The 15,064-nt window shown below is 32.1% G+C and overlaps 1 protein-coding gene across 2 annotated transcripts; it reads right to left on the bottom strand.

Annotated features, from left to right (window-relative positions):
- Positions 1-114: 114 nt before the first annotated feature.
- LOC133697682 (COP1-interacting protein 7-like) lies at positions 115-8,197 on the bottom strand. 2 transcript variants are annotated; one of them, XM_062120405.1, is made up of 13 exons: positions 7,871-8,197; positions 7,272-7,445; positions 6,679-6,799; positions 6,563-6,602; positions 6,162-6,214; positions 6,019-6,074; positions 5,738-5,890; positions 5,388-5,608; positions 3,035-4,635; positions 1,860-2,813; positions 1,204-1,606; positions 515-577; positions 115-422 (listed from the first exon to the last, which is right to left on the bottom strand). In XM_062120405.1, the coding sequence occupies exons 1-13, from the start codon at positions 7,927-7,929 to the stop codon at positions 355-357; spliced, it is 3,966 nt and encodes a 1,321-aa protein (XP_061976389.1). In that variant the 5' UTR covers positions 7,930-8,197; the 3' UTR covers positions 115-354. The 2 variants fall into 2 exon arrangements, with proteins under 2 accessions (XP_061976389.1, XP_061976390.1); XM_062120406.1 differs by having other exon boundaries at positions 5,403-5,608; positions 7,871-8,196.
- Between the last annotated feature and the right edge of the window lie 6,867 nt (positions 8,198-15,064).

Raw genomic sequence — 15,064 nt, 5'->3', positions numbered from 1 at the left:
TAATTTGGACAAGCATACGAATCCAAGATGGGTCATTCCTCCCAAAACTTGTTCGGATTTAAGGAAATCATTAAGAATCCAAGATATCCTATTCCTAGTGAGCCATGTGAAGACTTGTTGTATCAATCTATGAACATTATCATACTTCAATCAATAAGAAGGGGAGCAACGAGTCAACAACCTAATACATCAAACGAGCTTCGGAAATTGAAAGTGAATGTACACTGACCGATATACATAATGTACTTAACATACCTTTCTTTTAAATTACAAGACAGGAAAATCAACAAAGCACAACCACAATGGTGCAAAACAATACCATCTTTCTGCTTCGGTACATCCACATATCAGCTATCAAGTAGTCATCTTCTTTTCACCTGACTTGCTTCGGAAGGGAGATAACAATGAGAAATGGCGAGAAGCTGCAACCAAGTTTTTTCATCTTAGTGACAACTAAATCTATGAACAAGAGTGTAAACTATGATGAGTTTGGTGAAAACATAGGAGAGCTTACTCTTTTGATTGGGGCCAGCAGTAGGGGTCTCATCTTGAGAGATTAGATTCTTCAATGTATGAACTGGTGCAACAACCAAAAATTGATAGTCAGTTTGTGGAAAGTACATACGACTAATAATGATCAAGGCTTTCGCTTAAATTTATTATCTCCATAAAACTCATCCTTGAGACTAGTTAGTTCTAACCATCATCATTGTATAGTCAATCAATTAACACAACCTGTGGTTTGCAATATGAATGTTTTATAAATTATACTGACAAGAGACACGGCCTCAGATGGTAAAATTAGAGAATACCCAATTTGTGTTACTGTTATGATATTTCTGGTATTACTCTGTTTGCAAAGTATTTCTTCAAGATATTCACTTTGCCGACCAAAAAATTAAACTCAATAAAGTACAGATGTATAACATGCACACAGGTTCCTGTTCGCACATAAATTTTTTGCGTGATTTCAGATATCAAAGACAATATAGAAGTTGATGCAATGATTTTTTATTTAGAAGAATGAAATATGTTTCTTTCAAACTAGACTTGGCTGTAAGCATTTCAAGATTCTAGGCCATTTGTTTACTGAAATTTAAACTTTTCCTGGATAGTCACATTCAGTGGAACTAATAAGCAATGGAAGGAACTCCAGATTTGACTATTGAATAAAAGCAGGGGGCAAAAGTATAGTGCCTTTACCTTCACTAGAAAAAGAGGCGTTATCATCCATCTCAGAACCATTCAAACTAACATTATCCAATTCTACATTACGTTCACCTGCAGTTTGGCTCTTTCTTCCAAACTTCAGCAATCGTCTAAACCCTTTAGATGATTCCTTTGTCTGAGGCTTCTCCAATGCTTCCGGGATCTGTTCTAGTTTCAAGCTTTTTAAATCAAATACATGAGCTGTAATGGTCTCTGCACCTGCTGAATGTGTCTGTAAGCTTATTGGAGTTGCTTTGCCATGTTCAGAATTTTCAGTACAAGGATCTTCCATAAAAGAGACCCGAGCATAAGGGGCAGGGTAGGGCTTCTCAGCAATATGAGTGCTTGAAAGCTTTGGTAATTCTTTCTCTGCATGACTTGCATGCTCAGAAGCAGCCTGAGAGCAGAAGATGTTACATAATAAAAATCAACTCATGAAACAAATTTCCAACACTGTCAAAAAGAAAATGAAATACTTCCGATTTTATGCTACTATGGTCATTTTAAAACCACTGCCTACATAATCTAAGTCTTAAAACAGCAAGATCAATCTTACATGCCAATTCTTTTAGGTGTAAAGCACATCCGTACAAGTTCACATAAACTACAGTAAAAGCAGCCATAAACATTTCTAGTTCTCACTCACTTACCTCATGAACCCCGGGGTGCTTTGGTAATTGATGCTCAGTGTGGTTTCTATCAATCCCATCCATGGTAAATGGTGAAACTGGCCCTCGAAAATTAGCATAATCCACCAGAGTCTCTGTTTTCTCCGGTATTTTATAGTTATTAGAGTGTCCATCTTGTACTTCTATATTCTGTTCTGATGCGTGTACAGAGGGAATGGTGGGCTTCTCACACTCAAGCACAACAGTTTTCTCAATTATTGGGTTGTCATCCCCATCACTATGATGTGAAATTTTGTTGCCATTCTGTTTCAATTCAGTGCTTTTAGAAGTTGAAATAGACTTACTTTTGTTCATCTTCTGTGGAATTTCTTTTGCTGCTGAATTGCCAGACACAACATCATGTCCTTTAGTGGTTTTAGTTTTCAGTTCTGGAAGAGATGCCACCTTGCTTTTATCATGGTTCATCAGTACAGATATTTTCTTGCTGTCAGCCCCACTGGATAATTTTGGCTTTGATACTGATTCAGTGTTTCGTGGTTTGATTGAAGAAGTATGATTGCTGCTACTTATTTTTGGCTCTGATAACCTCCTAATCCTGGCCACGGATGCCTTTGAATCAGGTGTCACACCACCGTTCTCTTTCTTTGGTTCAGACAATGATGATACTGACTGAGTTAACCTATTTCCAACTGTGCTAGTTGTTCCAGTGCTCAATTTGCTGGACCTAGAGACTTTCTGAGAATCACCCGATCCTGTAGAAACAGTTTTGATGGAGAACCTTTGTAGAGGCGATGAGGATCCCGGCTCTGAATCACTGAATTTTGATCCTCTTTGAGAGCCTGGCGAAAGCTTTATTGGCAATTGTTTACTGGTTCGCTGTGATGCTGACTGAGCAGTAGTGGAACTGCCTCTGGCAGCAATCCTCTTTTGTCTCTCTAACTTCAAAGCTTCCAGTCGTTTAATCTCTTCTTCTTCCTGAAAAGAAAAGAGAAGAAATTCCAAATCTGAGGATAACTCCTAATGAAGCTAGCAGGTAAAGGAGACAAATCATCCCCAATGGGAAGATACAATTTAACCCGTGCATATGGTAATACAAAGTACACAGGTAGGAGCCAAGATCAATACCCCACTCTGCAGTAAGTTTTCCAACTTATAATGTTGAGTTGAATGCTCATTAAAAGGACAAGGGAAAGTACCTTCTCTTTCTTCATTTTCTGGAGATCAGCTTTAAATGTTCTTAGCCTCTCAGCACGTGCCTTTGCTTCATCCAAAGGACTCAACTTCGAAGGCTTTCCTTTCCTTATCGGTCCTACTGGCTTCTTCCTATCTGAAGTATCTGGAATGAGTTTTGATTTCCGGTCCTTGTCTGACTTCTTAGAGCCTTGACCAGCTACAGCCTCATTATTTTTCTTATGCAGCGAAGCCTGCATATCATAATCTAAAGCAGGATCATAACCAATTGACCCCTTTTCTGTCCGACGCTCAGGCATCAAACTTAAATCATCCGGTTCATATTTGACTTGGCTCCTGTTAGATAAGCTCTCTGTCCTCTGAACTGTTGATGGGAACTCAGAGTCCATGTCGATTGTGTTTCTCCCCTCAGTTCCAGTTTGATCTAGTGACATTGACCTTAGTGAAACTATGTATGAATCATCATCCATGTTGACGGATGACCTCCTGTCTAGATCATTTTTTGCAGTCTCAAATCCATTAACAGCCAGAGGATCTGATGCTAAACTTCTATAACCTGACTTGTTTTCTTGTCCATGAATTATAAAATCATCATTTGCATTCATCCTATATTGACCTCTCCTCCCATCTATTTCTGCAGACTGTAGATCCATTTGACCATTTATCAACCTTCTATCATCATTAGGCTGACCCATTTTTATGGATAGCAACAATTCATCTTTTGATGCCTTAGTCATGCGGGTCAAGTTTCCACTAATTTTCTGCATAACTGTCACATCCCCTTCTTGATTATCAACTGGATCTCGTCCATCAAAAACTAAAGGATCGTCACCCATTGTATTTTGTCGCCTTTTTGCTCGAACATTCTTTTCCATTGCAAACATACCTTGGTCAACAACACGTTCAGCTTCATCAGCATCTTTCAGCAAATAATTTTGAAATGCTTTCCAGTGTCCACCATCCTCCTCCTTCCCGTAAGATGTTCCAGCCATATCTGATAATTTCAGTTCATCTGTAGATTTTGTATGGCTTCCCTTCCTTTTTGCGGATCTCAGAGAGTTCCTGTGCTTCACATTCGGAGCTGTGTCTGATAAAATTTCATCTTCCTCGTCATTTTCAGAACCAGAAGCTGATCGTGATTCACTACCAGATGAGTCCTGCCTCTTTGAAGTGATGTAGTTGATGTTCCGAATAACAACCATGCCTGATTTATTTTTACCTGAATGACTTCCCTTCCTCCCTCGTCCTCGACCTCTCGAAGTTTCCTTCCCCGATTCTGCCTCATCCTGAGATCCTGTTCTCAAAGCATCCACTTCCCAAGCTTCAGTTTCAGTGTTGCTATCCATAGAATGCCTTCTTTGCCTCATCCTTTGACCAGCATGGATTCTAGGATCCTCACCTGATGGATATGGTGGCTGAAAAACTGGGTTATTTCCCGGATAATTCTGGTAGTAAGCAATGCCTTGCATTGGATACCCTGGAAAGACAGGCACTGCTCCAGGTGGCGAATGAATGGGCCAGGGAGGGAACATAGGATGCGGAAACTGGGCTTGAAAATATTCCTGTTGGCCTGGTGATGGTTGTTGATCCATTGGAGGCCTCTCATCTAGCAGATTGGTCGAAAATCATCTTCAATTGAATTTTTGAAGAAAACAAAGACATAAATGGAATATAATGCCACAAATAAGTACAACAAGGACATTCCAAGTTCAACAATTCATGGTCTTGCATGCTTATAAGAAAATCTTAACCTAGAGGGCCTGTCTTTTAGTTCAACTAGTTTTTAGCTGCTATTGGAACACCCTAATTGATGTTGACCCCAACAGCCACACCTTCATTCTTATACAAGGACATTTCTGTAAAATAAGAAAAAAAGGACGCACAGGAGCAAAAAGACAATAGCATTTCCCTTCTAGCATGCAATGAGCTCAGTATCAAGCACTCTGGGTCACTAGTGACTTCAAGTGAAGTAAACAGAACCTACATTCCACATGTTTAGGAATCTAACTAAAAGTCACAAGATAAAATAAAGGTATCATCTTTGCACAGACCTATACACGTTCTGATAATTTGAGGAGGCATTGCTGAGGAGTAGAATTCCTCCAATCTTTGACAATGCATATCCATGAGCCCTTGAAGTTAGCCAGCCAGGCAGATTACATTCAGTTGCTTGTTTTAGGTGATAGTAAGGTTGTGGTCTTTTCTTAGTGTTTTCCACTCCTTAAGTGGGTTCCTTAGATCAGATTAGTTGCACTCCTTTCCCACACCCCGTGACATTTAATTTCCATCAGATAGCGAGACATGCATTTGAGTGGCAATGATAATAGAGTAACTCTTCTTTTTTAGGGAACTTCTTACATTTTAGGTTCATACCTGCATTTGGGTCAACACCTGCTTTCCTATTACTATCAGGAGTTTCGGGCCACTGCTTGTTGATTGTATTAGAAAGATCGATGCCTGACGCATTCATGGCTGAAAAATCTGTCCTGCTAGACATTGCTTCAGCTGCTTCAATTTCAACCCACTGGCCAGTTTCATGTTTTCTTTTCCATAATTCCATAAATCTTACACAAGCATCCCTGTTGACATTGATGAATGAAACCACAATAGAGATTATCCTCTAAGAAATATAGATATACCACAGACCAATTTGAGGCCAACATGAAAACAAAATAGAGAGAATGATGTGTATAAAGAAAGCTACTTACATCAAGCGTAAGGCTCCAAAACTTTCAGCAAATGACATTAAATGTGCCATGTGGTCAATGTCAAAACCAGCAGCTACAGCACGTGCAAAGGCCATGCCCTGCTCTTTCTGCAGTGAAGTTTTTCGTGTCTCCAGAACTTTCAGAAGCTGAACCCTGGTATAGACAAACCAAATTTTTGACTTCTTTTTCATCATAATCTTGTTATTTGTCACTCATGACAGCAATGAAGTTTGTGAATTTCTTGTTCACTATCCAGTTACTCAAGGTACTAGGATACATACTTGGAATTTCCTTCCTGCACAGTCGACCCATTTCCTTCTGGTGGATGTGAACCAGGCTGCCAGGAAGCAAAGGGATGCAATTAGAAAAAGAAAATGCCAAAAACTCATAATGTGATCAGGATTATTTTGTGGCCAATTATTACCTTGTAAAGGACAATGGCTTTTTCCTCACTAGAATCTGTTGGAGGCCTGCTACCTGTCAAAAATCATCCAATATAATCCAAAACCAACAAAAAACAGCACCACAGAAAGACAATTATATCTTAATCATTTAGTTCTTAGGATAAAAAACTTGATCAAACATTTTACTAGCATTGAAGCAACTACTTAACAGCAAGAATAAACTAAAAAAGGAAAGAGTACTAAGTAAAGATACAAAAGAGAGAAGAAAAGGAAATTATGTTCCCTCTCCTCCTACCCACAAGAAAGGATATAAATAAACCAGTTTAGAGAGTAAATTATGAAAACAAGAAGCACAAGACAACCATAAAAGAGTTTTTAATACAAAGAGGAACACAACGCCAAAATCATTTTGCATTAGTACCTTCAATGCACTCTGCAGGTTTTGCTCGATTATCTTCTACCTGTGAATAAAAAAAACAACTAAAACCGAATTCAACTCTGACTTTACATCACAAGGTACTTCAGGATTTTACTTACCGAGCTCAATCCTATATCATTGTTGCTTTGAATTGCAATTCCCTTTTCGATCTGCAAGATCTCAGATTCTAAATTGTAAACTCGTTCCAAGACCTCTGGTGTACTCACAAAGCGAACAAACCTACAAGAGAAAAGAAATTAGTTTGCAACATCAATTTGGAGGCAATTTAAAACCAAGATTAGCGTCAATTACGCTTGAGAAGCTCAAAACTTAACTCTGATGAAATAAAACTGAAAATCTAATCGTGATTAAGAAATCAAACCAATTACATTATTAAATATGAAGTAAAGCAGCAAGTGACATAAAGTTCAAACCCCCTATCACAAAATAGTCATTTGGCAATAGCAGTGACAGGAATCATCTCTATCATGTTATTATTGTCTTAACCATTTCTCGTTCAAATATAATCATTACTCTCGATCATTCCGAACTCCCAATTAAACTTTTTTTTGCGACAAACAATCAGACGCATTTTCTTTATCAAAACTAAGAATTTTTTTTAAAAAAAAAAAGATCAATACCACCACCACTACAGCAATAATAAATAATATATAAAAACAATTGGGGAGTAGCATTGGAAAACAGTGTGAACCTCTCAATTGTTCCTTTCGTGAACCATGCTGCATCAGTTCCAGGCTCAAGAATAATTGAGTAGCCCCCCTTGGCCAATTGATCTTGAGCAGTTTTCAAGTGGTCAAGAAATGGTTGTGCCAACCCTGAAGCTATTTTCTCTGTCTTACCATTCACACATATAATCAAATCACACCTGATAAATAACACAATAAAACTCAAGTTAATTTTCTCCATCAAAATTACAACCCAATAATCAATGAATTAAGCTCTAAAATGTTAACTAGTAAAGCTTCAAAATTTGAAAATTATTAGCAGCTAAATGGTAACATGAAATACAACATTAGCTTTATCATCTACTCATAAAACCAGAGCTTTTAAAGAAGCAATTGGTTTCCAATGAATATAGAAATCAACTCAGAAACCCAAAAAAGAAAATTGGTTTATGCTGTACTCAAGCATTGAGTGAGTTATATTTTGCCGAAAAGAAATAAAACGTAATAATAATAATATATATATATAACTACTAAAAGTTACACAAAACTGTTACAGGTACTGGAACAAGCTAGCTAGCCACACCCACATGCAAAGAAAGTAAAGTGATGGAAGAGAGCAAATTACCTGGTTCGAGTTGGGGTGAGTTGAAAAATGGCCGAGTCAAGCCGAGTTGAAGACTTCATTCTTGACAAAAACTGATCTTTAATGGCCTAAGAGATGAGATCAAAGGAGGGGGGGGGGATGCAACAGAGAGAGAGTGTTTAAGAAAGAAAGAAAGAAAGAAAAGAATAATTTGCTAAAAACTCAGTAATACATAAAGGTTTGGCTCAATGTGAAAAGAAGAGAGCTCTAAAAGAAGAAGAAAAGTTGCTGCAGAGAACCTAACAGAGAGTAAAGAAGGAGGTGGAGAGAGAGCGCTTGCTTTGGATACCAACTGGGTAGTGAGAAATTTGTCTGCAAGAGAAAAAAGTATGACGTTAGCGTGGCAGATGTGAATAAAGGAAATGTTCAAGGGTAATTTAGAGAAATCGAACTATGCTGACGTATGGAAAACGTTTGCTGTTGTGTTAGCTATTGAATAGTATTTTTATTTAAAAAATATTAAAATAAAATTTTTTTATTTTTTATTTTCAATATTAAAATGATTTAAAATTTTTAAAAAATAAATTTTATGAAACACCAATAGAACCGTAAAGTGACAAAACAGTAACAGGGTTGGAATTTGGACAATGATGTCCGAGATTTTTAGATTTGAAATTACTAATGAAGCCTCCGTTTTCAACGCTTGGCCGTTGATGCTTGATGGTGATGGACGGCTAGTTGTTTTCCTGTATGTGGGTGGAGCTAGTCAAGATTCTCTTACCTGTACTTTAATTTATAAACGTTTTTTGTTTTCTTTTTCAATTAATTTTCCATTCAGCTATAAGTATTTATTTGGTCAGTTATAGTTAATTTGTTCAAATAAAAAAATTCAGTTGATTAATAATTATATGCAACGATAGCACCTAACAAATGTTGAATAAAAAATATAAATTAAATATAATTTAAAAAACAGTAGATAATAATTACTTGGGGATGATTGTCGTTCAGTAAAAGTAAATGAAATTGGTAATGAGTCTAATGGAAAAGGAGAGAAAAACGCACGCGCGTAAAAAACTCTTACACAGTAAAAGTTATTTTTATACGGTAATGTTTATTTTTTAAAATATTTTTTTGCTTTAAAATGTATTATAATAATAATTTTTTAAAATTTAAAAATTATTTTTAATATTAGTATATTAAAATTATTTAAAAATATATATAAAAAATAATTCTAAATAAATCAAATTTTTAAAAAATATAATTTCAACTGCATTTTAAATGACCTCTGTATTTTTATTTTTTTTGTGATTAAGTGATTGTTTAAAAGTGTGATAGCTTTTGTTTTTAGAAAAATATTAAATATATATATATATATATATTAATAGTTTTAATAGATTAATATTAAAAATAAAAATATTATTTTAATATATTTTTAAATAAAAAAACATTTTAAAAAAACAATACACATACCGTGCAAGCCATATCTCACCAAGGATAAATATTACTGTCCAAGCCTCCTCGTTCTCGAGTCACAAATTGATCACTGCACGTATATAATGATCAATTTGAAGCTTACATGCAAAAAACTGGAGAGATAACTGCTGTTTCAAGCAAATTAATGGGGATTTGAAAGTATAGAAAAAATTATTTTTTAAAATATTTTTTATTTGAGAATATATTAAAATAGTGTTTTTTTATTCTAAGAAAAATATTTTTGGTATTAACACATTAAAATAATTTGAAAATACTAAAAAAAAATTGAAATAAATAATAAATAATAAATAATTTTTTAAAAAAATAAAAATAAACGGTTGCTAAATATTTAACACTGGGGTGGAGTCGTGGAGATGTTCAATGGACGAAGTGCAAGTGCTAGAGAAATCCCAATGGCATGGCATCGCAGACGGTGCGATGTCATGTTCTAATTAATAAATATAATAAGTAGAATATTCTTGCAATTATCTCATTAGAGTTTGGAAAAATCATGTTCTTGTTGTTGTGGTGGGGCTCTACTTTGTCAATCATGTTTCCTTGGTTCATTATTAGTTAGCACAAAACAAATAAATAAATAAATTAGTAAGATTATTAATATTATTCTAATTTTGAACCAATACGTACAGGATTATAATTAAAAGATATATGTTTTGCTTATATATATATATATATATATGATTTTCTCCAATACCAAAGCTCTCCTCCTTCCCACCCTCTTCTTGATAGCACTTATCCCACCAACCCAAGAACAGTATGTTTTAAAAAAAAATTATATATATATATATATATATATATATATATATATATATATATGTGTGTTGGGTAAAAGTTATAGTTGAGATTTATACACGGTAAAAAATATATATAAAATATTTAGTTGTGATTGTTTTTTAAAAGTGTTTTTTACTTGAAAATGCATCAAAATAATTTTTTTATTTTTAATATTAGCGCATTAAAATGATCTGAAAATACAAAAAAAACATTAATTTGAAGTAAAGAAAAAATTAAAAATTTTGAAATTTAAAAAAAAAATACTTTTAAAACATGAAAACAAATAGAATTTTACGAAACTTGGTTAAAAAAACTTGTACAAACTGCATTTCAAACCTATTTTTTTATGGGCTCATGGTTTAAAATACAGTTTAATGTATTATCAAATATCTAACTATGTTTTTTACATCGCAAACGCAAAAATTAAAGACTAAACAAACGCACTAGACAACTTAAGACTTATTTTCAAATGATAAATGCATTCTAAGACTTATTTTCACTTCATGTCATATATATACAGGGAAAAATAATGCAAGTAGCCTGCCTTTTTCGTTTTTCTAAAGCATATTCCCATGTCTTGAAGTAAAGCCCCATATGATAATAAGAAGGTTTATACTTGTTAAATCTGGATATACATGGCTGGCCTCTTTCACCTACTTTTTGTCCACCGTCCATGCCATACTGTGTATGATAATAAGAAGAAATACACCCAGCCTCTGAACAATATTAGCAAGTGATAAAAATGATAAAAATTTAAGATAAAAAAGTTTGTTTTTTTATAATTTTAGATTTGAGTTCTGTGGTTGTTATATGATAGTTACTAAAGATTTACATGGTCGTTAATTTCAGGACCCGTAAGATTAGTCGAGATACAGACAAGCTAACCCGAATATTCACAGGTTATATGTTCTGCTGCACTGTTTATATAAAATAGAATATTTAGTAATTATGAAGTTGTTAATTTAAAAATTAAAAAGTGACCCCCCATGCTTATAATACAAATAGAGACACTACAACAAACGATAAAAACATATCATATGGTCATCCCTACGAGGCCAGACACTATGTAATGCGGACAATGAATTTGTTAACGATTAATAATTAATAATCATGTCATCTACCAAAAATCTTCAATTCGATTAATTGTTTAAAAAAGAAAGTTACTGGTGGGAGAATATTGAAGACTGAGTTTTCATTAGGTATTACTCTAGAAGGCACGGGTTTTTTTTTTTAATGTGTAAAGCTTCACTGTTTATTATTCTCTCACATGTTGATGTGAATGGGTTACGCAAATTTTTGTGTTTTTTCAATATAATCTCTAATTTTATTTTTATTTTTTTATGATTTAATCATAATTGAAAATCAATTCATTCTAATTTCTTATGAAAAAGTGGGATTGAAAAAAGAAGGACCAAGATGAAAAAGCATCAAACATGGGTGGCATACCATAAATTTTGTTAAATATGCACTCTGGTCCTTAAACTTTAAAAACCATACGAGTTATACAATTCCAGCACTTCAATATTTTTTCAGTTCAATTTTGGTATAAAAATTCATTTTTATTATTTTTTAGTATTTGATTGAGAGGAGAGGGATAGGTTACATAATTCCAACAGTAGAAAGAGAAAAGTATCATTTACACTTATTTAAACCACCAAAACAGATGATATTTATGTCAAATGATTTCATTTAATGATGAGAGTTTCATATAAGATTACTTTTTACTTCTTAAAGTTTATGAAAAAACATATCTAAACTTGGTTGATTTTAGTTTTTTGAGCTATGTTTTAGGTTTCTTGATGTCATAAATAGATTTATCATAGTTCCTGCGGTATTTTATATATTTTTTAGTTAAAATAAGTTGAAAAATATATTTTTACATAAAAACACAAGTCTCGATTTTTTAACCATTGCAGTGCTAGGAATTTAGGCAAATCAAATAAAAAAAAATTAAAGGTCAATCACACTGACCTTGACAAAATAGGCCTAGTGGATTGGCCTGACTTGTCATACCCAATAATGCATGTCCTTTGCTTTTTTCTAATTTTTTTTTAAATTAATGATTTTGTTTTTTTCTCTAATTTTTTTAATTTATATTTAAATTAATACCCATTTTCTTTTTCATTTTGTTTTGAAGAGTCTATTTTAAATGACAATTATTTTCTTAGTTATGCATTTAGATTTAAAGAGTTTTTATAATTCATCTATATTTTTTTTTATCTTTGGAAGGGATGAACTTTATTTTTGAAAAAAATATATTTTCAGATGATATTTTTAACACATATAGCCTTATATGATGTTTTTTCCCCTTTATTTTATTCGATCAATTTAATTTGTGTCTCTATTTTCATTATCATTTGCTTAAATAAAAAAATTATTTTAATAAATAAATTTAACAAATATAAATGGGTAAATATCTTATCTTTCGAGATTAAATATCCTGATTTACATATGTCTCTTGATTTTTCAAGTTTTGTTTTTAGAAACTATTAATGACTTTTTATTTATTTATTCATATTCATAATTTTTTATTTATTTGATTACAAGTATGCATAAAAAAATATATTTGAATTTATATTTTTAAACTACATAAATACATTAAAAAAACCTATATATGTAATTGTTTTTATAGAATATAAATATATCTAACCCAAGAGCACGGGTTATATAAAAGTCTAATGTGTATGGCAATATTGCGCAACGGCATGCGTTGGGCTTGCTAACCCATAGCACGGGGACAGAGGTAGGGTCCGATAAAGCACATAAAGCCTACATCATTTTTTATTGCTACAGAGTTTTCACTTTTTTATATCCCATTTAACTAGGTAAAGTAAAGGAATCTCTACACGTGGATTTGATTATTTAATATTTATATTTTATTTATTATTTATGGGATAAAAAATTTAAATATTTATAAATTATTTAATGAGATTCAAGTATCCATTATCTATTATGATTTATTAATCAATACAAAAATTAAATAGTTAACGTGTTCATATTCAAAGTATGTGTGTGTGTAATAATATAAATATTATTCATATATATATATATATATATATATATATATGTTTTATATAAATATTAAGATACATACATACATACATACATATATATTGTATTGTATTAAAAAAATATTTTATAAATATATTTATATAATATAAATATATATACTTTGGATTAAATTCGAATAGATTTCAAGTAAGCTATGATAATATTTATATACGATTCATTATATATCAAATAAAAAAATAGTGATGAATTTGAATCTATCATGTTCAGGTTCGGATCATTCACGTGAACGAGTCCCTTCAGCTATTAAAATAAACTCTTCACTTTAAATTTGATAAGACTTGCTAAATTGATAAAGTGTGAAAGAATTGTCAACGATAATTAAATTACTAAATTATTAAGCCAAGATATCTCTTAAAAAACAAAATACATAAATATTTAACACCCACTTTTCTTTTGAAATAATAAGATTTTAATCAATTTTTACATGAAAAATACCTAAAAAACACTATAGAGCTTTAATAAAACATTTCTTTATTTGATTTTTTTAATAAAAATATGTTTGTTATTTAACTTAAAAAATAGGTCACTTGATCATTAGGTTTGTTCCTTTTTATTTTTTTATTTGATACAACAAAAGCTCCACCTTCCTTGTTGTTGTGTAATTAAATGAAAAATAATTTAAAAAGTAAAAAATTATTAGATCCAATAAAATACATAATCTGAATGGTGAGTTTAATATGTTGACTCAAAATCACTTATATTTTTGATCTTTCACCTCCTAAGCCAAATTATGCTCTCGGGTATCTCTTACTTATTGAGTATCAAAAGTTTTGACAAAGAGCCTTGGCGGTGGAGAACCAGATCAATTTTTGTCTAAAAAAGTCAAACTTTTGGGCGAGTGGCGTTTTCAATCCTGTACGTATTCTTCTTTGATGTTGTCAAATTTCTCTTTTACTTGTTTTATGTGTTGTTTTTTTACAATTTTCATTGTTGTTGCTCTGTTCTTATTTGATTTGAGAATTGAGATATATGTCTTAACTCGGTTTCTCTTCACACGAGTGTTCTGGGTTTAACTAGGTGGACCGGGTCAAAATCTTAACTCATTTTTTTTTAATTTGAACCAGTCTAGATCTTAAATTCTGGATCATTTAATCAGGTTTTTAAAACTATATCAATATAAAATGAACGCTTGTCAATATTATAAATAAATATCTTGTCAATATTCTAAAAAATCTCTATAATCTTACTTGATAATAAAATAAAAATTAAATGAAATTTAATAAAATAATATCTAAAACACATTTTAAAGTCATCTAAGAATAGAAAAAGGAGATTAATCAACAAAATGTTAAATGGCAAAATTGAAAAAAAACAACTCAAGTCAAATCGAGTTAAACCTTCAAATACGTGACTCGGATCATAAAAATTGGATGAACCCATAAAAAAAACAAAGCTTAATTACAGGTCAACTCAATGTTGAAAGATAAAATAAAATAAAAATCAATTTAAAAAAACAATAAAAAAAAGACTCAAGTCAGCTTGAGCGTTAGTCAAATCTACTACCAAGATCATGAGACTGAAATAACCACATAAAGATAAAAGCCAAAAAAGAATCACAAAACTCAATCCCTAACTAACCCAATGTTGAAGGTTGAAATTGAAAAATAAGAAGCCAATATTATAAAAATAGCATAAAAAAGACTGAAGTCAGCCTGAGTTGACCATCCAAACCCACAACTCGATTCACGAGGTTGGGATTACCTCCTAGAATGCAAAACAGAAAAAATCATGAAGTTCAATTTATAATCAACCCAATGCAAATAGATGGAATTGAAAAAAAAAACAATTAAAAAAAGAATTCAAAACAAAACAAATAAAAATCAAAAGAATAAAAATAAAATTTGACATAAAAATAAAATGATAGGACATGTTTCTATTTTGGAGAGAAATAACATGAAA

Source organism: Populus nigra, chromosome 6, assembly GCF_951802175.1.
Source record: "Populus nigra chromosome 6, ddPopNigr1.1, whole genome shotgun sequence".
Lineage (NCBI taxonomy): Eukaryota > Viridiplantae > Streptophyta > Magnoliopsida > Malpighiales > Salicaceae > Populus > Populus nigra.
This window is presented reverse-complemented; position numbering and strand designations above follow the sequence as displayed.